This window comes from Betta splendens, chromosome 24, assembly GCF_900634795.4.
Source record: "Betta splendens chromosome 24, fBetSpl5.4, whole genome shotgun sequence".
NCBI classification, from domain to species: domain Eukaryota; kingdom Metazoa; phylum Chordata; class Actinopteri; order Anabantiformes; family Osphronemidae; genus Betta; species Betta splendens.
Window position 1 is genome coordinate 2,810,922 of NC_040901.2, and position 24,344 is coordinate 2,835,265.

The window sequence follows — 24,344 nt, forward strand, 5'->3', positions numbered from 1 at the left end:
AGTATATAACAGCTGCGGTCTTCAGAGCTCATTTTAAGGCTTTTAATTTGGAAAGCATCCGGATAATAATTAATCCATACTTTTCCTAGAACAAGGAAATAACAGTATAAACCAGGGGGCGAGAAAGATCTGTGGTCAGTTAGGCTCCGCCCCTGCAGTATCACGCGCCTCCCGCCCTCCCGACCGTGTCTGGGTGCCCGAGGAGGTCACGCGCCCACTTCCCCGGGGTCACGTCTAAACGGCAAGATGTCTGAGACCGCAGAGCTGCTGCTGGCGCTGAAGCAGCGCGTGAGCCGCTGTATCGACGAAGGCCAAGCGAAGCTGCACAGCCTGAGCGCGGACCTGTGGAGCTGCCCGGAGCTGGCGTACGAGGAGCGGAGGGCTCACGACCGGCTCGTGCGGTTCTTCCGCCAGGAGGGAGGTTGGACGGTCGACGAACACTTCCAGCTCGACACTGCTTTCCGTGCTGTGTGGGCGTCCGGAGGCAAAGGGACCTACAAGCCGGGAGACGCGGTCAACGTGGGGTTCCTGTGCGAGTACGACGCGCTGCCGGGGGTGGGACACGCGTGTGGGCACAACCTCATCGCCGAGGTGGGATCCGCCGCGGCCGTGGCGCTCAGGGCCGCGCTGGAGCACACGGCCGAGCTCCTCGTGCCGGTGCAGGTCGGTAGCAGCTCCTGTGGTTAGTAGAGAAGGTATCTAAGATGAACATACGTGGGCACGTTTCTTTCGCCCACTAACGAGCTGATGCCCTTCCGTTGCGTCCGCAGGTGACGGTGCTGGGGACTCCAGCGGAGGAGGCCGGTGGAGGTAAAATCGACCTGTTGAGACAGGGAGCATTTGATGCTATGGATGTGGTTTACATGGCTCATCCTTCCAAGGAAGACGCTGTTTACCTCCCCTGTGTGGCGGAGCATGAGTGAGTCTCCTCGTTTCCTTCCTTTTATCTATACATTGTGTTTTCTTGCCTCCCGTTAACGCTGGTTTGCTCCGTGGTTCCCAGTGTAACCATTAAGTATCACGGTAAGGCGTCTCATGCCTCATCCTACCCCTGGGAGGGAGTCAATGCGCTGGATGCAGCCGTGATGTGCTACAACAGCCTGTCTGTGCTCAGGCAGCAGATGAAGCCAGACTGGAGGGTCCACGGTAACTAAGTGATGCGCTCTAACTTTTCAGTAAGTTTAACGAGCTCTGCTCAGATCCCGTCACGTCCTGCAGGTGTTATAAAGCACGGCGGAGTAAAGCCAAACATCATCCCAGCATACAGCGAGCTGGAGTTCTACCTGAGAACCCCCTCGCGCTCCGAGCTTCCTGTCCTGGAGGACAAGGCTGAGAGGTGCTTCAGGTCAGCGGCTATGGCGACCGGCTGTGAGGTAATTGCAATGTATTGGTGTTCTTTAAGGCTGCATTCAATGAAAGAAAGTAAGTAAGAATGGCAGCAGCTATTGACAGTCAGCAACTAGAGGACTGTTAAATGTTAACAGATTCCCACCAAAAACACAGCATGTGGCTATAAAAGTTAAAAGAAGGAGAGTATCAGCCATTTGTTAAATAGGCAGATTGATTAAACTTGTGACACAGAGCGACTCAAGGCACCGTAGGATGATTCTGTCCAGACAAGGACGCTTGCATTTATTGTGGATGTTTAGTTAAATCCAGAAGGAAACCTATTCTGGCTCTGCAGGAGAACTGTGGACTTTGTCTTCCAGCACGTCACATGCGGCTGATCTCTTTAAGGTTGAAGTACAGTTTGCAAGAAATACATTTGACAACATTCTGCGCAATGCGACACTGGAGGAGCTGTACCAAAGAAATGGAAAGGATCTGGGGATGGAGTTCACCGTCGATGAAGACGTACTTAAAAACGAATCTGGTATGTTTACATTGCTTGAATGCCTTTACATTATTTTTGATGTGGCTGTTCCTCCAGTTTGACAGTCTCTGCACCAACACTGTGTTGTTACAAAGACTGGGGTCTGTAGTGTAAACACAGTGCCATTATTAAACGCCTGCTTCAGTTGTTATAAGGTATAATTCAGTCAAGACCCAGTTGAAGCTTCTGTTCTCCTCAGGTTCCACAGACTTTGGCAACGTGACCTATGCGGTTCCTGGCATCCATCCATACTTTTACATTGGTTCAGATGCTCTCACCCACACAGAGGAGTACACAGTGGCTGCTGGTGTGTCCCCATCTTTGCCTCTTCATTGGCTCCACCTTTAACAGTAAATGATAAGCCATATTTATTCCTCATATGACACTATATGTGTTGCAGGTGATGCTACGGCGCAGTTCTTCACGCTGAGGGCAGCGAAGGCTCTGGCCATGACGGCCCTGGACGTGCTGCTGTGCCCAGAGCTGCTGCAGAAGGTCAAGCAGGAGTTTATCGAGGCCAAAGACAAGGAGGGCAGGAAGCTCACACAACTGACGGCAACACATGGATGAGAATTTATATATCTAGGATAAGTCAGATGTGTTGTTACACTCCATGCTGCGATTTGATATGAATCAGTGATAGCAACAGAAAACCAAAGAATTAAGAAATGCGGATTTTGGAAGTTTCCCTAGGGAACCTACCTTTAAGCAGCTGATTACACTGTTTACACATGATTTGCCTGTAATAGATGAAAATAATCAACAAGTTGTCTGTTGGTCTTTCATACAGACATGTAGAAGCCTTTGTTTTCAGCGCTGGGCTGTAGTGATTCAGCTCATGAACTGATCTATGCATGGTTTTTACTGACACATTCAAACCATGGATCTGTCTCTAGTCTCTAGTCATTTAACCACATATTACTCAGTGCAGAGCACGTGAAGCATCCACAAACGTAATTAAAACTAAATGTTATATTAAACTGGGAAACCCTTGGTTTTGAGAAGTGTAAATCAAACCGTCCTCCCTCCCTCCTCCAGCTGCACAAAGCATCACCCTCTAACACCTGCCTTCCACATTCACTCTCCTCAGTAGATGCTGACTCACTTCATGGCAGCTAAACAAGCTAAGCAAAGGAAATGTGATATTACTGGTTTTAGTAGAACTTGCAACACCTGCTGTAGTGATGGCTCAGTTGATAGAGCGTTGGCTTGGGGAGTGGAAGGTCTCAGGTTTAAAGCCCAACAGAGCACTAGCTGTGTCCTTGAGTAAGACACCTGGCACTAACTCCCAAGGCCCCACACTGTTGCTGCCCCCTGCTTCCCTCAGGGGATGGGTAAAAATGCAGAGAATAATTTCCCCAATGTGGGATCAAAAAAGTTCAATTATTATTATTATGTGTGGAGGATGTACTAGATTATGCACTACTGTCATTTTTACTGCACTTAAAGTGAAAACAGAATGGATGGAGACTGTTTCTGAGAATCTGGCACAGACCCACCAACTTGTCTCAGTTCTTTCTCTCCACAATAAGGTTTGTGCCATAGTCTGATCAGAGTCCAGAACATCGTGTGGCTGTAAGTAGATGGTGGTGCTGTAGAAACAATGAGTCACTCATTGAGTCAAACCCAATGAGTCACTCATTTGTTCGAGGCATTCTTAACCTGCTCTAAACATCCTCAGTAAAGGCATGAGATGAAACTGGACAAGCAGCCAGCAAAGGTCCAGGTGCGGTGCTGAGGAGAGGTTCCAGTATAGGGCAGAGCGCCTGGTTCACAGACACGTTGCCAGAGGAAATGCAAGAGGAGGCTGCACCTGAACCGAACATTAACCGAACATCTGAGGCAGAGTGGAGCAGCATCAGCAGACCAGTCGCCAGCTGCACTGTATCCACACAGGATCCATGTGTCACCAGTCCAACTTCTCTTGCGAAGCCAACAGCATGTTCAGTTCCTTTCCCTCCTCAGTCAGGCATAAAGAAATGATAAAGACTGGACTTACTCAACTACCACCCAAACCTGCTTCTTTCCCCTGCAGCCCTGACCCTCCTCGTGCCAGCTCTCAATAACAAGCTGAGACACAGCAATGAGATGTATTTGATATATTAAGTGATGATTTTTTTGCCATAGTTTAAAAGGTGTTGGTTTAACGTTTGGGGAAACAACTAAAAGAACCATTGTTAGTTTCCTTCCGTTTTTTGTTTTATTATTATTATTATTGCACATTCACACCAGTCGTAATTCAGTGTTTTTTTTCCTACTGCGTGTAACAATTTACATATCAGGAAGGCATTTACTACATTCCATCTACCTTTCTTTACTAAAGTACAGATAAGTTAATTGAAGGTAATAAATTGTTACATAAAATAATAACGCCAGCTCCGTAGTTCCTCTCTCCGTTTGTTGTCATAACAGTTCCGTGTTCCTCCTTTCGTGTTCGTGTGCGCTGCTCTGCTATCGATTGCTTTCCCTGCCGCCCGTCTGTCACGCAGACGCTGCAGCTGCAGTCGGGGTCTGATGTGTAACTTCCTGGTCGGGCTCTTCTGGACAGGAATAACTGGACGCGGTTTGAGTCCTGTGCTACCGCAGCTCGCGCTTGTCTTCGCGGGTTAGTTCAGTGGTAGTTACGTGGGGATTAGGGGGGACGTATTGAATATAGAGTAGCCGAGGTAAGGCTCCTCGCCGTCAAAGTTAGCTAACAGGCTAACGCTAACGCTCGGGCTCTGTGGTGCTTCAAGTAGTCAGCCATGTCCGCGTCGACAGGATGCTCCCCGGCGGGCCAGAGCTCGGGCCTCGGACCCGGAATGTCCATGTTCCGGTGGCTCGAAGTCCTGGAGAAAGAGTTCGACAAGGCCTTCGTGGACGTCGATCTCTTGCTGGGAGACATAGACCCAGATCAAGTCGACATCACGTACGAGGGCCGTCAGAAGATGACCAGCCTCAGTTCCTGTTTCGCTCAGCTGTGCCACAAAACCCAGACGGTTTTTCAGCTGAACCATAAACTGGAGGTTAGTGGCGTGACGTGCTGTGTGATGGTGGGACTGATGCTGGTTAGGATGGGAGTGGCCGGCGTGTTGGTAAATAACAATGTTACCGTGTCCTGATGGATGAGCATCATCAGCTGAGTCAATTAACCCCATGAACACCTTGGTCACATGTAGATGTCATCACTACTGGTCACAGCGGGACCAAGCCCGGATACAGGTCATATAGGCTCTGAAGAGTAGTCAAACCCGGACATGGTGCTAAAAAGACCCAATAAACATTGTTTGGATAGAAGTTGTGCAAGCAGAGAACACTGTCATCTAAACCTCACCGAGGTTTCAGCCTTGAAATGCTGCTTTATCCACTGACTGACCACAGGAGGGGTTTCAGTCCTGCTGATCGAACCCTGGTTACTCCAGTAAGTCCAGTTGGTCCCATTAAAGGTTCCAGCTAGAAATACAATTAGAATGTGGTCTGACCGGGTTCAGCATGTGAGTTCTGCTCATTGTATCAAGGGTCTGAAGCCATTTTCCCGTTGTGTGAGACATATATTACTGCTTCGGCTGAAGGACCGGCACAATGTCCAGCTTCTGGAGCTTTAGACTGGTTGTTATCTAATGAAGACAACAACAGTGCTGAAACGGGTTATTCCAGTCCCCCTGGTTTTAGGAAGGCAATGCATAAACGTTACTTTGTCTTGTTGAACCTTAAACATTGTGGTTATTAATGCATTAGTTCATCCAATTACGGCACTTTCTCTCCCTATCTGTCTATCTGTCTATTAAGTATTACTGTTATTAATCAGGCAAATTACTAATCCGATTAGTCTGTGTTGTGCTGTGCTGTGTTATATTCTACTTTCTACCTCTCATCTTACCTTCATCTCTCCTCCAGGCTCAGCTGGTGGACTTGCGTTCTGAGCTGACCGACGCTAAGGCTGAGCGGGCAGCTCTAGAGAAGGAGGTCCACGATCAGCTCCTGCAGCTTCACACGCTCCAGCTGCAGCTCCATGCCAAGCAAGGCCAAGCTGAGGACTCTGACACCATTAAAGGCAGACTGGTAGGTAGGAGGAGATGCTGTGCACCACATTTAGAATAGGTACACTACCGTTCAAAAGTTTGGGGTCACCCAGACAATTTTGTGTTTTCCATTAAAAGTCACACTTTTATTTACCAGCATGAGTTGTAAAATGAATGGAAAATATAGTCTCATTAAAAAGGTTAAAAATAATGATTTGTATTTGAAATCATTTTTTTAATCCTCAAACTTTGCTCTCGTCAAAGAGTCCTCTATTTGCAGCAATCACAGAATTGCAGGCCTTTGGCATTCTAGATGTTAATTTGTTGAGGTAATCTAGTAATCTGGGCCTTCTGACGCAATGAGCCGGCACATTGTACCATTACGACACTGCAGTGACAGTTGCTGGAAATGGGCCTCTATACACCTAAGTAAATATTGCAGCAAAAACCAGACATTTGCAGCTAGAATAGTCGTTAACACATTAGTGATGTAAACAGTGTATTTCTGAATCATTCATTGCAAAAAAAAGTGCCTTTCTGTCAAAAATAAGGACATTTCTAAGTGACCCCAAACATTTGAACGGTAATGTAAAACCAGCATTCAGCTTTTATTTGTGTCTGTTTTGTCAGTGCTACTGTAGCAAAGTTGAACACACCATGACACACTGTGTAGACCAAAGGGTCCAATCCTGGTCCTCCAGGGCCACTGCTCTGCTGCATTTTCAACTCTCCATGCTCCAGTTATTGCTGACTAGGTTGATCAGGTGTGTTCAGTCGATCAGCAGTTGAAAAAGCACTCAAAGAGACAAGGTGTTCAACAGAGAGTAGAGAATGAAAAAAGAACTATGAGATATAATGTAGTGGCATTTTTGGGTTAAATTCTTTAAATCCAGGTTATGATTCTTATAATCCAGGTTATGATTATAGTGGCACATATAGTGAGTTAATTTGCCCAAGGACTTGCTTTAACACCATCAGGTTAGTTTTATGCAGAAATAGTCACGATTCCAGAGCAAAAGTTCGATATGGCGAACTCTGCTGACATCAGGTTTTGTCGATTTGAGCACAAGTGATAATTTTGGCGTTCGGGTAGAATGCTGTAGTTCAAACTTTTATCTTAAAAGATGGAAGTGCACTTTAAAGACTAAAGACTGGCTCTCTAACACTGGTTTATTCAACGGAGCCGGTGATGTTCCATAGGTCTTTGTCAAAGGCAAGCACCGGGAAAGTACCAGCAAAGCATCCAACGGACCCAACCTCTGGGTACGACATCCTGTTAGCTTGTCAGGTTCAGGACAGATCACTGAGCTCAGGCTTTGTGACACTGTCGGCGTGTGAAGCAGAGCTCCACTGGGAGTTTCTAAAAGCATTCGTACAGCCCTGTAGCTCAAGACTGCTTCAGCCGAGCCTCTCCACCAGAGACACCAGACTGCACCTGTGTACACTAACTGCTCCTGCTCTGCCTTTGCTTCCAGTGCTTTCTTTAACACCCCTCCACTTCGCATGTACAAATTGTATTGAGTGATTAAGATACTCACTAATTCTGTTGCATTGCAAGCAGAGTTTCTCTAATCCGTGACTTCTCTCTTCTTCCTTTCCTCCTAAAGCCTGCACCAACATTGGAACTGATGGTAAGTTTTTCTATGGGTGTGATTTGAAGATATTACGATTCTAAAATGTTTGGATTCAATGTAGGTTGTGAATCAGCTACACTTGACACAACTAGTCATAAACAGGACTGAAGAGAAGACATGCATCATTGCTGTCTTACGACAGCCGGTCGCTAAGCCCTGTCAACAGCCCATTTGCATTACATCTGTGTATGTTTGACATTTTCAGTTCCTCATTCAGGTCAGTGCAGCCTACATGTGCTTCCTTTACCACATATGGGGATTGCAGGGCATCAATCTGTGTCTGCCCCTCTCCTACCAGCATCAGGGATACACATACATGCATCACAGGTCTAGCATTAATAGAGGTCAGCCTGTTCTAGTGGTGGTTAGTCATTAATTTAGACAAACATGGTGCTGGTGATGAGTCGGCATGGGACTGTCACGCCTTCAGTGAACAGCGTCCTAACATCACCAACAGCATTGTTCCAATTCTCACCTATCGTGTCTCTACAAACAAGTATTGGTAACAACCCGCTCATGACTCAGAGTTCACCCTCCATCTGTAATGTGTTCTGTCCAGACAGTTGCTGTTTCTTATTGTTTTCTACTACATTTAAGTTTCATTCTGTACACCATCACATACAGCACAGCACATCACAGTAAACCCTACCTGCTCTTCTCATTCTGCTCGCACAGATTGACCTGTGTGGACGCTGACATATAATGTGCTTTCCTAGGAACAGGAGCTCGAAGCTAGTAAGAAGGAGAAGTTAGCAGAAGCTCGGCTGGAGGCTGAAGTGCGGCTCTTTAAGAAGGAGAACGAGGCCCTTCGCAGGCACATGGCAGTACTGCAGGCCGAGGTGTATGGAGCCCGGCTCGCTGCCAAATACTTGGACAAAGAGCTTGCTGGCAGGTAAGAAGCTGAAGCTCTTCACCAGAGCGTTAACAGGAACATGGTTTGTTGAAGGCATGAAAATAATTTGTGGGCAAACCCAGCATCCAAATCTTTGTCCCACAGCCCAGTGTCTGAAGCTATAGTCAGGTGGCAAAGACCTCAGCTGTCCCCAGTAGGTGGAGGGGGCAAAGTTTCTGTCTACGTTGCCATGGAAACGACTTAGTTAGATCTTGAGCAACAGGCTAATAGATTGTCCTTGGTGTCCTTGGTTTGTCTTCCAGGGTGCAGCAGATCCAGTTACTGGGCCGCGACATGAAAGGGCCGGCACACGACAAGCTGTGGAACCAGCTGGAGGCAGAGATTCACCTGCACCGCCACAAGACTGTGATCCGAGCGTGCAGAGGACGCAACGACCCTAAGAAGCCGCTCCCCTCCCCTGTGGGGCATGTGAGTGTGAAGGCCACACAGTAGACGGGTGATCTCGTCCGTTCATGCCTCTGAGTCTGTTATTGTCATTGCAGGACCCAGACATGCTAAAGAAGACCCAGGGAGTCGGCCCTATCAGAAAGGTGGTGCTGGTCAAAGAGGACCACGAGGGGCTCGGAATCTCCATTACAGTAAGAAGTCACCGCTTGTTTGAGTCAGAGCTCCACATGTGTGGGGTGTAGGTAGTACATTTCTCACCCAGAGGGTAGAGCTCTCAGTGAGCTAACTGCCTGATGCCGGTTCCTGTCAGGGTGGCAAGGAGCACGGCGTTCCCATTCTAATTTCAGAGATCCATCCAAGTCAGCCTGCGGACAGATGTGGGGGTCTTCATGTTGGAGACGCTATCCTCGCTGTGAACAGCATCAATCTGCGAGACGCCAAACACAAGGAGGCTGTCACCATCTTGTCCCAGCAGGTAGCACATGCTGCGTTGACACGGCTCGGTGAGTAGCATGGGCCGAGTCCTGACCCTGGTTGTCTGTGTCAGCGAGGACAGATCGAGTTCGAGGTGGTGTACGTGGCTCCAGAGGTGGACAGCGACGACGAGAACGTGGAGTATGAAGACGACAGCGGCCATCGCTACAGGCTGTACCTGGACGAGCTGGAGGACAGCAGCACGGCGCCACCTAGCAACAGTTCCGCATCGCTGCAGGGTAGGCGACGCCGCTAACGAGCTTCAGGGAAAGGTGCTTGGTGTTTGGTTGCTTATCACATGTGGCCTGTCCGACTGCAGCTCTGGAGAAGATGACACTGAGCAACGGAGCAGAGAATGGAGACGCTGGCATCTCCAGTGAGACGCCCTCAGAGGAAACCCCTTCAAAAGCAGCCGAGGCCGACGGCTCCTCCTAGAGGCTCAGAGTGGGACTGTCTCAGACCCTGACCTACGGACAAGGGAATATCAACACAGACGTGTTTTCCCTTTTCCTCTAGATGTGCAGGGGTGTGGCGTTGGGGTTTAGCTTGGGCATGTGGCAATGATTGGGGATGAAGCAGTGACATTGCTTACAGTGTTTTTAGAGCATTTAGTTGCTGCGGTTTCTGCAACTTTCTAACGACCCCGGAAGTGGTCGAACACAGAAATTAAATTTAAAAAAAAGTTTTTAATGACCATTGATGTGAAATTAAAAAACTCTCAACTAATGTATAAATACTGTAATATTCTAAGGAACATGGACGTTTGAAAGACTGAATTTTCTTCTAGCTATGCATTTAACCTGACCGTTCCTTTTCTGGTAGAGCCCTCATTTAGTTTGGTGTCTGCGAGTGTGGTGTAGAACAGGGTTGGACCGTCTTGTCCCCAACCTCTGGAAGAGGTATCATCGTCCTCCAGCAGGCAGCATTCAGTAAAGCAAAGTGGACAAGGCCATGCAGCTGTTTGAAACAGCGTCTCTTCTAACATTCTGCCCCGAACTGTCCAAGAACTTGTAATTACTGCAGTGACTGCAGCTTGTTATTTTAGCGTGTGGCTGCCCTGTGCTGTGTCCTATTAATCAGGTGGTGGCTGTAGGGTAGATATTCTCTCATGGTCCCATCACACAGTGACACTATGACCTCACATCCCTGAGAACAAGCATCTTTTCAGTGTGGGTCTTTCTTACACGTATTCTTTTATGTTTTGGATTTTTAATGACGATTACACGTCAAATCCTACACTCCTCTCCAGCGTCCCTGGCAGAGGCCAACACCTGATGGCGCCCAGCTGTTTGTCATGTGTGAAGTGCACCTCTATGAGTAATGTGTTTGACCTAAACCGTTTATTTAGCCTTTAAATAAAGTTTTCTTCTGATTTGGTTTGTAAGTGGTTGTGCCTCACCCGTTTGTCTGCTGTCAGCTTGTTTTTGATTTTCTCATTTATTAATTAAAAGATTCAAAAGCCAAAGAGATGAGCTGCTGCCTGAGCAGATCAGAAGCAGATCTGGGTTTCACTGTTCTCTTCCATCTCTTCTCGTCCGACCATACACACAACCTCACTTCTCCGCCAAGCGGCCAACAACAAAGCCTTTTAGCAGTAAGAAATGTTTTGACAGAAGAAATCTATCAAAAATAGTTTTATTTGCTGGCTGAACCAACACAATGGCTCTATAAAGACTGGATGTGAACATGCCTTTGGTTTTCATGGAGCTCGGCAGTAAAACAGTATCTTATGCAGACAAATGAGCCAACCAGTGGCTCGCTGCATCGTTCACAGCGGACTGAATATATGCCAGCACCAGAAGATGGTGTTGGTTAAAACATGCAGATCAAAATGTTTGACGGTTTGTTTGTGCTGTTAAGCCTGCAGCATTTACTGCACCCGCCGACCACAGACAGCAGCGACACGAGGATGCTGAGATCAAAAAAGCAACTCAGAAAAATCATTTCAGAGTAACAGCATGAAAACATGAAGTCTGATGTGCTTGTGGTTAAGTGGAGATGCTGAAATTAAAGTGCCTTAAACAACATGTTGGTGTGTGAACATAGCTGAAGGCTTTATCTTCCTGTAGGTTATAGGCAAGTGGTGCAAGCCTGCAGAGTTCATATCAGCAGTTACAGTAACAGGTGTTTGACACTACTTCATATGCATCATATTAGCTAGTTATGGCTCGACTAAACTCTTTCATGTAGCAGATGCAGCCAGAATGTCACGTTCCTCTTTTAAAGTGAGGTCTGATGGGCAATGTTCTGTGTGGGTTCTCTCTGGTTTCCTCTGGACACTGTGGGGCCCCGTGACGGACGGTTGACCTGTCCTGGCTGCTCACCCAGGGAAGGTTCAGATGATGGAGGCTTCACGTCTCTTAGGTGTGGTCTTTGATTAGAAATGATTATAAGGGAAACCTCTCCCTACATTCCTCCAGCTGCTGATCCAGCTGCACTGAAACCCTGCAGCGTGATTGTGGGCCACATTGTTTGTAGGAGGATAGACCAAAGTCAAGCGCTCGCAGCACACACGTGGTCTCCTACATCCCTGTGCACCCCACTGGCCACTGGCCACAGGTGTGTATGAGACGGTCATGGGAGCAGGACGGACCAGTCACTGGAAGACACAGCTGTCAGCTTTACCCTGCGCGTAGCGCTCGGACATGCTTTTCCTCAGCTCGTCTATGTCTCTTCTCAGCTGGCTGACTTCTAGCAGCTTGTAGCGCAGTTCCTCCTCCACAGCCTCTCTGCAGTCACTCTCCTCGGCGGAAACGCTCACAGCTGGACAGACAGCACAGAAAAAACGATATATTTGAACCATTACTACAGAGCGGCGTCCGTGGATGGGAGAGTGTGTTGTGCACATACATTTCATGCCCAGAAGCAGAGACAGGTTGGGCTCCTTCCCCTGCGCTCTCTGAGCCAGGATGCTGCAGAGAGCCTGCAGGTCCAGCAGACACAGGGACATCTCCTTCAGCAGCCGGCTCACTTCCGGCATCTCTACATGGGGGACGGGACGCACCAGCGGCCCATCGTCCACCTGCCAAGGCTGAGTGAGAAACCCAGAGCACATACTTGAGCAGTGACGCCCATCCAGGAGCAGGAATGGTGAGGCCATTTCCTTTATAATCCGCAAAATGATTCAGCTTTCATTATAACCTTTCTATCATCTGAGCTGTGTTCAGGAAGTCGTCACATTTCATTAAGGACCCACTACAAGCACCGATACCTGTGGGACAGCTGGTGAGACCAGGCTCTCCTGGTGGCGCTGTGGTCCGTGATGAGGGCCTCTCTTCTTCTGCAGTCTTGTGTTGGCGGCCTAGAACATGCACAGAGTATGACTCTCTAGGCCACGTGTCTAACTGCCGTTCTTTAGGGCCTGCGTCCCTGCTGGTTTTCCATCTCTCTGCTGATTACCTTGAACAGGTGTGTCAGTGTGTTAGCTTATCCAGCTGTTGACTGAGTGAACACACCTGATCTAGGTAATCAGTAGGAGCTGTTAAAGACATGAGGATCCTGCCTCATGGCACCAGTTCTGTGGCTGTCAGTTCAAACAGCTGGTTCTACTATTGTGAGTAGTCAGCACAAGGTAAAACAATGAAGTAATGAAGTGGATCTGTGGCTCTACGTAGGTCCTTGCTGGTTCTCTGCCCTCAGAGCTGAATGGTTCTGAACTCAAAACTACCCGAGAACCAAGAGCTTCTATTTCTCCCTACAGACTCTTACGGTACCACGGCTGAGCGGGTCCTCGTGGGTCATGTGGTCTGGAGAACGTGCACAGATCGAGCCTAGAATCTTACCGCTAGTTGTGAGGTCAGTCGCTCGATGTGTTCTCTCTGCTGCTCGATCAGCTGGTGGGAAGCAGAGATGACCAACTTGTTAACCGGGTTCCTTCTACACGTGTACATGTGAGTGTTTAGGCAGTGGTTACCCTGCTGCTGTGGTCCTGCTGCTCCAGAAGCTCAGCGTTCTCCTCCTCCAGCCGCTTCAGGTCCTGCATGGGCAGCCTCACCCCATCGTCCAAGCACTGCTGCACCTTCTGCTGCAGGCTTCACCAAGGCGACACGTTCAATGAATAAATCTGAGGCCGAACTGAAGAGGTGGCAGAGCTCAATGCTTCCAACTAACCAGCTACAGTAGCTTCTCATTTACCTGTGCACAGACGCCATTAGCTCCTTCTCTCTCTTAGCCTGCATCTCCATCCTGAAGTCTTTCTCCTCCATCCGAGCACATCCTTCCTGTAGACTCTTCTGTAACTGAGACACTGTCTTCTCCAGAAGCTTGGCTTTCTGCTGAACCTCCTCCTGCTGAGCTCACACACATGCACAGTGTGTCGGGGCAGAGCCCATCAGGCGTGACGTCAGTGAGACTCCGGGTAACTCACCTGCTGGGCCTGGACCTGCACCTCGTCCAGCGTTGGCAGGTCAGACAGATACTTCTCCAGCGTCTCGATGCGCTGTTGCTTCTCTTGGTTCTGCTCGTTCTCTCTCTGATACTTCTTCTTCAGACTGGTGATGTAGCGGTCCCTTGTTTTTATCTGTGGTGTATGTTTAAATAGAGTTCTTACCATGTCAGCTACAGAAAGTCATACATGTTGACAAATGAGTTTTTGAAAGGATTTTTTTCCTGTACCTTTTCCTCCAGTCTTTTCATGTCTTCTGTGTGTTTTTGGGTGACTTGCTTAAAAAACTCATTCAAGTGAAAGACTTCCAGTTCGGCCACTGCCAGCCTCCGACCAACGTCTTCATCACAGCACAGCCTGTCAGGCGGCTGTTTGCAGGGCGTCCTCAATACCGATTCCTGTTGGCCAAACACCACCTGTCACTTTTATTCTGATCACGAAGTTACGAATGAGCACGTTCTTGCAGCGTTACCTTGGTGTTCAGGACATAGGGGTCGTCAAAGCAGCCCCTGTGGCCCTGCAGGACCTGCTGGGCTCTGAGCTCGTTCTCTCTGATCCGAGCGTGAAGCTGCAGGATCTGCTGCTTTTGTCTGCAACACACAACCCAGTGACTATGACTCTGGATACGTGGTATGCATTTCTTGCCCCTTATAATCTAATCTAGCGAGCATGTAGAGTGTGTCGGTACCGGTCGATCTCCAGCTCTCTCTGTCTCAGCAGCCCTTCTTTGACTTTGACCAGAGTGTTGACAGGAAGGGACGTCCCCAACAGCATCTGACATAGACATAATGGCATTATGTAATGATTGAGTGTCTTAGCAATAATCTAATTAAAGAACAAAACAAAACAAAAACACAATCCAATTATTATTTGATGATCAAATTTCAAGTGCATCGAAGGGAAATTTAAAACCAATGTGTATGAAAATGATTTAAATTAGAAATAACAAACAATACAAGAATAAATAGACATATTTCTATCAATAATTCAATGTTGTCACCTGGTTAGGCCCTGAATCGTGCAGATGCCCCTGTTGCCATAGCGATGGCCCATCTCCAGCACAGCCCTCTGTCCCAGTGCCACTGATTTGACTGTGCTCTGCTTTGGGCCGGTACTCCATCTGCTCAGTGAGCCACATTTGAGTGCGAAGCGCAGGCTGGATTGGGGAGCCTCTGTCAACCTGCTGAGCCAGAGGTGAGTCTGCCTGTTGGGGGAGGCAGAGGCCATACACATGTCCACCTGCCTGGGTCAGTTTAGATTCTGGCAAAGCACTGTAGCTCATGTCCAAACCGTTATGTTTCACTGGCGAGGACAGAGCTGAGGACAGAGAAAGGCCTGTCTCCAATGGAGACCTGCTGCCGTGGTTGTATCGGTAGCAGGGGCCAGCGCCTGGGGAGCGCTGCAGCAGGCTGTGGCAGTGCATAGAGGAGGACAAAGGTAAATACAAGTCCACATTTGAACCGATGGGCTCCTTTCTGTAGCCCAGCCTCAGACTTCTGTCCAGGGAGCCCTGAGAACCTGGGACGTAGTGATAGCCTGATGTCCTAGGGCAGCTCCTATCAGTCCCCGATGACAATTTGGTGAGAGAGGACCACCTCCGAATAGGCCGACCGTCCTTCATGTCCAGACAGCTCGGGGCACTGAGGGGAGACACAGCTGGTGCAAGCAGCTGGCAGGACCTGCTGAAGCGGCATGTGCTGCTGGGTGAGGCTGGAACGCGGATACTGCTGCTGGGTGAGGAGGCTGGAGACGGCATGACGTGGACCACGGGGGCGCCGTCATCCTCATGGGCCGGGTGATGCTGGCTTAGTGGGTGAAAAGACAGCGGCGTGGTGCTGGAGCTGGAGTCATCTGGGGGGGGACGCGAGACCGGGGAGAGGTCACGACACGTATGTCAACATTACAACACGGTCAGGTTGGTTTTTACTGTGTAACAGTCGATATTAGCAAGAGCTTCCCTTCAACTCTGTGTGACCGGGAGTCTTTGCTTGTTTACCGTAACTTGTGGTGACCTAAGCGGAAATGACACAGGGCTCTGGTCGACCTGAAGCTAAAAGCTTCTCTTCAGCACAGCTGAGCTTCCACTCAGACAAGATGTGCTGGTTCTGGCTTTAACTTTCTTTCAAACAGTGAACAACAGCTGCGTGTTTTACCTTCCACGCTGTCGGAGCAGTACGTGCCGATGCCGGTGTCGCCGCTGTCTGACACAGTGCTGTGCCTGCGTCCACCGGGGCCGTGGGAGCTGCTGAGCCAGGTACAGTCATGGCCGGGGACCCATCCAGGAGCGCCAGAACCACCAGAACCTGGAACACAACGTTCTGTCACCAGCGTGTTTTCAGACAGCTGACACTGAGGCAGGAATCAGTCACTAACGTCTCTGACACAGACGCTGGTGGAGGAGAGATCCACTGTTACTAGCCAGTGTGACAGACCCATGAACGTATCACACACACACACACACACACACACACACACACACACACACACACACACACACACACACAGTATTATACAAATACCTGCACAGAATCAGGTGTTTCCTATCATCACCAGTCAAATTCATGGTCTGAGTTTATGAAGGCGACGGTTTAATAGCAGTTCGTCCGTTAGTTTCGGCGTTCGACATTAAATATTACCATGACGTGCACAAGAAGAGGCTCGGTTCGTCCTCTCGCTAACCCTAATGTCTCAGGCCCGTCTGGGTCCGATTCGGGTCCGAACCCAGCTCACAACGGGGAGATGTTAGCTGCTAGCTGCTAGCTGGCGGACCGTTATCTTACCCGTCTTGTTAGACTCGTATCCATCCTCTAGATCACTTCTGCTCCACATTCTGTGACGGCGGCCTTTAAAGCAGCACCAGCGGGGATGAGGACAAAAGGCAGAAACCCAGAAACCCAGAAAAACCCAGGCCGAACCACGCAGTGTACGGTTCACATGACGGCAGAGACGTTTAAACCCTTCCTCAAGAGTGGGAACAATGAGCGTCCTCTGGCGTGAAGCCAGTTAACGCAACCAGCGCAATCCAGCCGCAGTACTGCCAACGGGGCACGGCACGACAAAGCACGGCACGGCACGGCCCAGAATAAGAATGCGGGTCAGCGAGCCGCCGTTCGCATTAACGGGGTCAGGATGGCCGTCGCTATAGTTTAGTGCGCGATTCGTTCGATGCTTACGGTAAACGCGTTGCGACCACCAAGAAGAGCAGTGAGACTGTAGCGTAGAACGGCGTAATTACAGCTAAACGCACAATTTTTGACATGGTAACATAATATATACTGTGTGTCTCTATAATTTCTCACTCATAAAACACAATTGCTTTATGGTAGTACCGAGCACTTCATCGAATCCTTCTACACAAAATATCATTTTACTGTGAAGTTTTTTGAGTAACTCGCTCATCAAAGTCTGGGAATTCTTGTGGGATGAAACCTGTTTCTGTATTTATTAGAAATAATTTCCTTTGAGGTATTACTTTATAAACTACTGCCACAGATGATGCCAGGTCATTTAACTGTGTAGCCTTTTAACTAATTTCCTATTCTACATAAGTGAAAATTACTGAGATGTGTTGCAAGTTTTAGCCTGGTTCCAGTGGTCGCTAGTGTCATTGTAGTTAGGGTTGGACCAATGATTTTATTGACAACAATTAAACGGATAAAATGAATAAATAAATTAAATCGGTGTTTGGCTTTGCAGGGGTTTTCTTATACCAGGTCTAAGCGTTTCCTCTCCTGCTGGGACCATGATTCGGGGCCGCTGTCCACCGCGTCTGTCTCTGTCATGCCTTCCGATTGGCTTCGTCAAGTCACGTGACGCGGGTGAGTTCCGGAAGTTTTCCGGTCGAACTGAAGCCCGCGCAACACAATCTGTGTTTACGCCATTACGGCAGCATGAGTTGGGTTCTGTGAGTTCAGGGTGAGCGAAGCCTTTAATTAGGGTCGGAACCCGGACAGCGATGACAGCCGAGTTAGCGTTAGCGCTCTGACTAAGCGCTGGTCCTCTTTCCTTTTTCTATTTATTCGCCGACTTTGCGCGTATTTCAGGTTTGTATCTTGGCTCCTTCACTCCTGTTGCCACTGATGTTTGTTAGTCACGATTGTGTGTTTACAGTTTGTCTGGTCCAGCGACTTATTGCTAACTGAAAATAAGTTAATTAAAAGAAAAAAAGTTTTCTAAGTTTGATTTAAAGTTAGACAACAAGGACTGTAGCATCTGCTGGGCCGATACTAGGCCTTTATGTTTACTGTTCTTAAACGATGATCAGATGCTCCACCATTATCTGCCAGGTCTTCCATGTCGCTCAGCCCAGAACAAGAGGCCCTACTGGGCCGGGTGTTTGAAGCCTATGTGGCCGAGCACCACTGCGCTGACATCCTGCAGCTCGTGGCAGACAGCACTGAGGAGATGCACCAGGCAGTTGTAGTTAATGCCATGACGCTGTTTGAAGCCAGTATGGAGGTGACACTACTATGACTACGATTCATACTTTAGATCTCAAAATGTACATGTTCCATGTTCACCGTCCATTTGTGTGTTTGACGCCGGTAATGTGTGGCATCAGGTGGGGGACTTCTTCATTGCCTATCCCACAGACGTCCTGGCTGTGTTTGATAAGGTGCTCAACAGATCGGCCATAGAGCTCCTAGAGAAAGCATCTCCAGAGCACCACACAGCACCACGAGCCAAGGAGCAGGGACTGAGGCACACGCTCCATGCCCGCATTACAGGTTAGACATCCATCTGAGCACATGTTGCTCAGAGCTGTCACTGTTGTGATATGTGTGTTTAATACAATATGTCAGTGACAGCAGTGTGTTTGAGGAGACTAAATATGCAACCATAATTCCCCTCTGGGATTAATAGTTTAATGAATTTTGAATGTAGAGACACACGTGTAAAGATTTGCAGCATTGGGGTTATGGTTTGTTTAAAAAAAAAAGAACAAGACAGGTTGAAATTTAAGAAAAGTGAGCTTAAAAGAAGTCTATATAGAAAATAGGATTTAAGATGGCGCTAAGTTTTGCAGACTTGCCAGAAGCACAGACACTGAACTGTGGTCCACAGCAAGGCTGTATTAACATGCACACTGCTAACCTGCAGGAGGAGGATATGGCTGTGGGTGCCTGCCACAGTTTGCTGCTTTAAGCTGGTGCTATACTGGAGATGAGACGGCATCATAACCCATTCTGAACCTTATGGCTCCTATGTACTCAGGTCTGCCCGTGTGTCCAGAGTTGACCAGAGACACCATCCCCAGGTCCAGAGATGTTGGACACTTTCTGTCTGTCACTGGTACTGTTATACGGACTAGTGTTGCCAAGGTAACAGCACATGAAACAAATGATTATATTTTCACCTATGCATGTATCATTAGGAGCTTTTAAATGAGTCATGTACACAAACGGAACATGTGTTTACACACAGACAAGTACATGGGCTGTAATAACCTTTGATGACCTTTGTGTGTCTGGATGTTATTTATGTTTTAATGTCTCCTCCGTCTCTTGTAGGTGCTGGAGTATCAGCGTGATTACATGTGTGCAAAGTGTCGTCATGTTTTCACAGCACAGGCAGATTTTGACCAGTTCTACACTATCGATCCGCCGGTGACCTGTCCTAATCCTGAAGGCTGTAACTCCTATAAATTCACCTGTTTATCTGGGGGATCTGAGCCTGCTGCCTGCAAGGACTACCAAGAGATCAAGATCCAAGAGCAGGTAAGGGCCACGTACTGTAGACTGCCGCTCCCCGTTGTTTCTGTATGGACCGTACCTTTGTTCACACCAGGTGCAGAGGTTGTCAGTGGGCAGCATCCCTCGTTCCATGGTGGTAGCTCTTGAGGATGACCTTGTGGACAATTGTAAATCTGGTGAGAATTATACGGAACACTGCACTTTTCTGGTGCAGCACACGTGTGTTGACCACAGCGTTGACCTTTGCCTCAAGCTGGACTGTCTGCTTGGCTCCCAGGAGATGATGTGACTGTCTACGGGGTGATGTGCCAACGCTGGAGGCCGTTTCGTGACGGCTCCCGCTGTGAGGTGGAGCTGGTCCTCCGAGCCAACAACATAGAAGTGACTAACCAGCAGGCTGCAACTGCTCTGCTCATGAAGGATGCTCAGAAAGAATTTGAGGACTTCTGGAGCTGCTACAAACACGATCCTTTAGCAGGTGTGAAACATTTGTCATGCTTTACATAAACATCTATAATTTACTGTGTTCACCCAGTTTTTCTCGTCCTCTCTGCAGGAAGGAACCAGATCCTGTTGAGCCTGTGCCCACAGGTGTTTGGCATGTATGTGGTCAAACTGGCAGTGGCCATGGTGCTGGCTGGTGGTGTACAAAGAATAGATTTATCTGGGACCAAAATCAGGGGTAACTCTCTTAATCTCTACTAAACACACAGTTACTTTATTAGGTACAATTTTACAGTCCAGTGTTTGAGGTCTACCTCAATGTTTTAATCGTTTTAACTGTAGTTTGAAATGAACTGTCAGAGCTGTTATTATTATTATTATTATATATATTTATTATTATTAAGAAGAAAATGATGATGATACAGAATATTTATTGGGTGGTGGTGTTGTGGTTAGAGCATATGACATATATTGTAAAAATAAATAATCACTGTCATCACTTCTGCATCATTCAGCTGTCACTCCCCTACCATTAATAGGACTCATTATTACAACATTTGTGACAAACACTATCTGTCATCTCCTCCAGGGGAGTGTCACATGCTGCTGGTTGGGGACCCTGGCACTGGAAAGTCTCAGTTTCTGAAGTACGCGGCTAAGATCATGCCTCGCTCTGTGCTCACAGCTGGAATAGGATCAACAAGTGCAGGTAGGCTCTGTTAGCCTCGAGGCCTGTTTTAGCGGTTAGCATTTTGCCCAATGGAGACTTCTACATGCCATTTTTTGAAGGATTGACGGTAGCAGCAGTGAAAGATGGAGGCGACTGGCATCTGGAGGCAGGGGCCCTGGTGCTGTCAGATGGTGGTTTGTGCTGCATTGATGAATTTAACAGCATCAAGGAACATGACCGCATCAGTATCCACGAAGCCATGGAGCAGCAGTCTATTAGTGTGGCCAAAGCTGGGTAGGATGTGCGCACACACATACACTCACACTTACTCATAGCAGGCTCCTAGAAGGACAGAATGACATCTTGTTGGAAGCTGCCTCAAAAGCCCTGAACCCGTTTACATACTTGTGTCTCTGGCAGCAGCATCACTCCTCTGTTTCTTGTGTGCTTTCCTCTCCATTCACCTCCCTCTACAGAATGGTGTGTAAGCTGAACACTCGCACCACTATCTTGGCAGCTACCAACCCCAAAGGCCAGTACGATCCAAACGAAGCACTCTCGGTCAACGTGGCCTTAGCCAGCCCTCTGCTGAGTCGCTTTGACCTGGTTCTGGTTCTGCTGGACACTAGGAACCCAGAGTGGGACAGAGTAATTTCTTCTTTCATACTGGAAGACACAGGTAGAGGAATTTCTATGGAAGTAGGAAATAGACTGTATATAGTCAGTGCCAGTTGATTCAGAATTTTAGTGAGTACAGTAGTCATGGCAGACACGGAATTGACCCCCCCACACACACACCATGCCATTTAGCACCTCTTTGTGTTCATAAATGTGCTGAGCTGTGGTTATTGCTTGCAGGACTACCTACTGACTCCTCCAACCTGTGGTCCATGGAGAAGATGAAGGCTTATTTCACTGTGATTAAACGTTTGCAGCCTCAGGTGTCTGAGGAGGCCAATGCCATCTTGACGCGTTACTACCAAAGACAGCGGCAGAGTGACGGCCGCAACGCCGCCCGCACCACTATTCGCATGTTGGAGAGTCTGAGCAGACTCGCTGAGGGTGAGTAGACACTAATGTCCAATCAGCTGACATGGAAACACTGTTGATTCACTGCAAAGTCAGTCTGAAAGCCTAGTGTCACAAAGTGAAGCTCTGACCAAACTTAAAACATGTAAATGCAACAGGTCCATCCTGACCCACTGTGGCCTAGTTAAACCAACAGATTAAACTGCCAGCATAATAAACACTATTCACTATCCGTTTTACATTGACAGTAAAAACAGAAAATTAGCTGCTTTAGCCCTAATGATTTTCAACATTACTTTAATAAATAATTCTTGGGAAATGTCCTAAAGCAGCACTATTGACACAGAATCCTTTAAATCCCAGCCCACGCCAGGCTGATGCACAGAGAGACGGTGAGCATAGAGGATGCCGTCATGGCCGTCTCTGTGATGGAGTGCTCCATGCAGGTAGGAGGGACAGTAGTGAAGGACTCATATGCTGTCGTATCATCCACTGCTACGCGGTGCTTTTCATTTCTTAGGGTGGGGCTCTCCTGGGAAGCGTGAATGCATTGCTCACCTCATTCCCTGCTGATCCTAGTCTGCAGTATCAAAGCCAGTGTGAGATACTGCTGGAGGGGCTGAACCTGCCCCAGCTCCTTCACAAGGAGCAGACTCGACTGGCCAGGTGAGTGCCACAGCTGGCCATGAAGGTTTACGCTACCTTGTCTAATGTAAAAACATTTTTGGCAAAACATTGCAGTCGGTAACAACGTAAAACCCAGTTCTGGCACAGACCTGTATGTGGCCTGAAGGTTTCAACATCTCACCAAATGAGGCTGTTTTTCTGCCACTAGGCTAAAAATCACCCCAGAGACCTCCCAGTCTGATTCCATGGAAAATGATAACCAGCATCGGCTCCAGGACACAGACTCCCTCACTCCAACTGTGCACCGTGGCCTCACCAGGAACAAGGGCGAAGTACCTGTGGATAGCAGCCTGGACTGGTTCCACTCCATCACCTCATCCGTGTCATCAGATGATCCGACTTCGCCTAAAGTTACATCCACTCAGGACAACCACACTGGACAGCAAGCGTCCGCAGTAGTCAAACAGCCAAACTGGCACACTGAGATGAACGTCAGTAGGAATAACTTGACATCCGATGGGGACGATGCTTCACAGAAGGAAAAGGCAATAAAAGGGACTGGTGAAAACAGGAAAGAAACACCAAACCAAAAGGAGGCAAGGGACGAGTTTGTGATTCAGAAAGTCTCTAAGAATCTCAGAGACCGAAGACTGGAGCTAAAACAGCAGCAGTGTGAGGAAGGAGGCGGCGGTGGCCAGAAAGAAGCGTCAGGAGGTAAAGCCAGTAAATGTACGGCCGGTGCTGCAACTAGCAGCTCGCTGTCATCAGACAGCCCAGTTCAAGGCAACCTGTGCTCCAGTAAACCCAGCCGATCAGAGTCAGAGAGCACCAAGAGCATTTCTACCGTACTAAAGGAGCAGGCTGCCGATGCGCAAGTAGATCTGCAGGCTAAGCTGTCAGGCTTTGTATTCAAACCCAGAAAGATGAGACCTCCAGGCCCTGACATTGATGCTCCCTCTGTCAGCGGAGCGTTCCTCCCTGGGGCTGGCAGGGATCACACTGGCACAGGAGGCAGAGAGAGTAAACGGGCAGCTGAGGCACACCACCAGCGGCAGCCTCCCTCCAAGAGAGGAGGCAGTGTGTCTGAGGTGGGAGATGGCAGGAGTCAAGCCATTTGTTCTACAGTTAAAGAGGTGGAAAGGGACCAATCAGCGCAAGGACAGAGGTTAGGTGGAATAAAGGAAAGTGGGAGTAAAGCCCAACGAGTCTTTGTGTGTGGTGAGACTGAAGGACGGCGCTCGGCAGGCGCCCCAGCTTCAAATTCAACCTGTAACACCAACCATCCAGCTCCATCCAAGTCAGCTGCGGCTAAACTTTCACGATTCGCATTCACCTGCACAACTGAACCCATGACCACGGCTCCAAGCAGAGTGGAGGAAAGAGGCAAAGTCAAGAGGGCCCTGGACCCTGAGCTCCCTGGGGGACAGGTACGCCATCAGGGGGCTCCGTCTGCTGCTCCTGCCAGCCACAGTCGTGGTAACGGTCCCTTTGGCTGTGGAAGCACTGCCAGTCTGAAGAAGAGGAAGTGCTTTGAGCTGGGACCTGCACCAACTACTGCTGGTCTCGTCTCAGGACTGTCCCTGTTTGATTCTGAGGACTTAGGCAATGATGTGTTTGACACTGACTGGGATCGAGAGGTTTCAAAGAAAGCTAAAGTCTAAAATGACAGATGCCACGATGAATAATATACCACCATGATGCTCAGCAGCCGACAACCTGATGATGTGGTAGCATTCTATAAAAAAAATGTTATTTTTTCGTATTTTTCTTCGTGTTCACTGAGCTGACGGCCCAAGGAAAGCCATGGCTGTTGGCACATGGACAAAAACCTTGTTTTTCCTGTAGATGTTTTAAGATTGTACATTATTATTTGCATCATTGTGCTTATTATCACTGCTCGCACAGTGCTGGAGACTCTAAGACGTTTTAGTTCACCATGGACTTGTCTCCAGGGTCACACCTACAGCTGCTGAGCCTCCAACCTGGCTGAGAGGAAACTGGACCAGGAGAGAGCAGACTCCACACAGGACCCACCAGTACACGGCATTACAGAGACTCAGAGATTCTCACAGCTGGAATAGTGGAATAATATATAATACTATAGAATAATAGCTGTGTGTATAACATAATGAGTAAAGCTCAAAATCCTTATAACTTTTTCCTTTCGTGCAAATGTTTTGGGAACATTGTACATTCTATTCCAAATCACATAGAG

General features: G+C 48.3%; 4 protein-coding genes across 9 annotated transcripts; 3 read left to right on the top strand and 1 right to left on the bottom strand.

The window, feature by feature from the left end:
• Positions 1–36: 36 nt before the first annotated feature.
• LOC114849255 (peptidase M20 domain-containing protein 2-like) lies at positions 37–2,868 on the top strand. Its single transcript, XM_029140471.3, has 7 exons — positions 37–663; positions 771–919; positions 1,004–1,146; positions 1,219–1,373; positions 1,738–1,873; positions 2,073–2,180; positions 2,274–2,868. The coding sequence occupies exons 1-7, from the start codon at positions 247–249 to the stop codon at positions 2,441–2,443; spliced, it is 1,278 nt and encodes a 425-aa protein (XP_028996304.1). The 5' UTR covers positions 37–246; the 3' UTR covers positions 2,444–2,868.
• Positions 2,869–3,010: 142 nt separating this feature from the next.
• Positions 3,011–10,666, top strand: gopc (golgi-associated PDZ and coiled-coil motif containing). Of its 2 annotated transcripts, XM_029140469.3 has the most exons (9): positions 3,011–4,878; positions 5,750–5,914; positions 7,482–7,505; positions 8,225–8,400; positions 8,664–8,829; positions 8,904–8,999; positions 9,119–9,283; positions 9,356–9,521; positions 9,602–10,666. In XM_029140469.3, the coding sequence occupies exons 1-9, from the start codon at positions 4,618–4,620 to the stop codon at positions 9,715–9,717; spliced, it is 1,335 nt and encodes a 444-aa protein (XP_028996302.1). In that variant the 5' UTR covers positions 3,011–4,617; the 3' UTR covers positions 9,718–10,666. The 2 variants fall into 2 exon arrangements, with proteins under 2 accessions (XP_028996302.1, XP_028996303.1); XM_029140470.3 differs by lacking the exon at positions 7,482–7,505.
• A 235-nt stretch (positions 10,667–10,901) lies between these two features.
• Positions 10,902–16,581, bottom strand: cep85l (centrosomal protein 85, like). Of its 3 annotated transcripts, none has more exons than XM_029140464.3 (13): positions 16,447–16,581; positions 15,820–15,969; positions 14,667–15,517; positions 14,355–14,440; positions 14,139–14,256; positions 13,897–14,064; positions 13,649–13,801; positions 13,417–13,571; positions 13,196–13,313; positions 13,065–13,115; positions 12,494–12,583; positions 12,133–12,313; positions 10,902–12,045 (listed from the first exon to the last, which is right to left on the bottom strand). In XM_029140464.3, the coding sequence occupies exons 1-13, from the start codon at positions 16,493–16,495 to the stop codon at positions 11,879–11,881; spliced, it is 2,337 nt and encodes a 778-aa protein (XP_028996297.1). In that variant the 5' UTR covers positions 16,496–16,581; the 3' UTR covers positions 10,902–11,878. The 3 variants fall into 3 exon arrangements, with proteins under 3 accessions (XP_028996297.1, XP_028996298.1, XP_055362225.1); XM_029140465.3 differs by lacking the exon at positions 16,447–16,581 and adding an exon at positions 16,186–16,313; XM_055506250.1 differs by lacking the exon at positions 12,494–12,583.
• Positions 16,582–16,640: 59 nt separating this feature from the next.
• On the top strand, positions 16,641–24,283 carry mcm9 (minichromosome maintenance 9 homologous recombination repair factor). Of its 3 annotated transcripts, XM_055506235.1 has the most exons (16): positions 16,641–16,760; positions 17,363–17,484; positions 17,953–18,124; positions 18,228–18,393; positions 18,881–18,987; positions 19,177–19,383; positions 19,454–19,535; positions 19,637–19,837; positions 19,916–20,041; positions 20,393–20,512; positions 20,593–20,767; positions 20,950–21,152; positions 21,332–21,535; positions 21,866–21,948; positions 22,023–22,168; positions 22,338–24,283. In XM_055506235.1, the coding sequence occupies exons 3-16, from the start codon at positions 17,960–17,962 to the stop codon at positions 23,788–23,790; spliced, it is 3,438 nt and encodes a 1,145-aa protein (XP_055362210.1). In that variant the 5' UTR covers positions 16,641–16,760; positions 17,363–17,484; positions 17,953–17,959; the 3' UTR covers positions 23,791–24,283. The 3 variants fall into 3 exon arrangements, with proteins under 3 accessions (XP_055362210.1, XP_055362212.1, XP_028996291.1); XM_029140458.3 differs by lacking the exons at positions 16,641–16,760; positions 17,363–17,484 and adding an exon at positions 17,510–17,709; XM_055506237.1 differs by lacking the exons at positions 16,641–16,760; positions 17,363–17,484; positions 21,866–21,948; positions 22,023–22,168; positions 22,338–24,283 and adding an exon at positions 17,507–17,709 and having other exon boundaries at positions 20,950–21,121; positions 21,332–21,520.
• Positions 24,284–24,344: the final 61 nt, after the last annotated feature.

Bases quoted from the DNA above. Each gene is read 5' to 3' on its own strand.
- gopc (XM_029140469.3), top strand. From the start codon at position 4,618: ATGTCCGCGTCGACAGGATGCTCCCCGGCGGGCCAGAGCTCGGGCCTC. The intron at 7,506-8,224 runs GTAAGTTTTTCT...GTGCTTTCCTAG, and splicing joins CACCAACATTGGAACTGATG to GAACAGGAGCTCGAAGCTAG. The intron at 9,284-9,355 runs GTAGCACATGCT...TGTCTGTGTCAG, and splicing joins TCACCATCTTGTCCCAGCAG to CGAGGACAGATCGAGTTCGA.
- LOC114849255 (XM_029140471.3), top strand. From the start codon at position 247: ATGTCTGAGACCGCAGAGCTGCTGCTGGCGCTGAAGCAGCGCGTGAGC. The intron at 920-1,003 runs GTGAGTCTCCTC...CGTGGTTCCCAG, and splicing joins CCCTGTGTGGCGGAGCATGA to TGTAACCATTAAGTATCACG. The intron at 1,374-1,737 runs GTAATTGCAATG...GATCTCTTTAAG, and splicing joins CTATGGCGACCGGCTGTGAG to GTTGAAGTACAGTTTGCAAG.
- cep85l (XM_029140464.3), bottom strand. From the start codon at position 16,495: ATGTGGAGCAGAAGTGATCTAGAGGATGGATACGAGTCTAACAAGACG. The intron at 15,970-16,446 runs GTAAGATAACGG...GTTGTGTTCCAG, and splicing joins ATACGAGTCTAACAAGACGG to GTTCTGGTGGTTCTGGCGCT. The intron at 13,314-13,416 runs GTAAATGAGAAG...GCCTTGGTGAAG, and splicing joins CTAATGGCGTCTGTGCACAG to CCTGCAGCAGAAGGTGCAGC.
- mcm9 (XM_055506235.1), top strand. From the start codon at position 17,960: ATGTCGCTCAGCCCAGAACAAGAGGCCCTACTGGGCCGGGTGTTTGAA. The intron at 19,384-19,453 runs GTAAGGGCCACG...TGTTCACACCAG, and splicing joins AGATCAAGATCCAAGAGCAG to GTGCAGAGGTTGTCAGTGGG. The intron at 19,838-19,915 runs GTGTGAAACATT...TCCTCTCTGCAG, and splicing joins CAAACACGATCCTTTAGCAG to GAAGGAACCAGATCCTGTTG.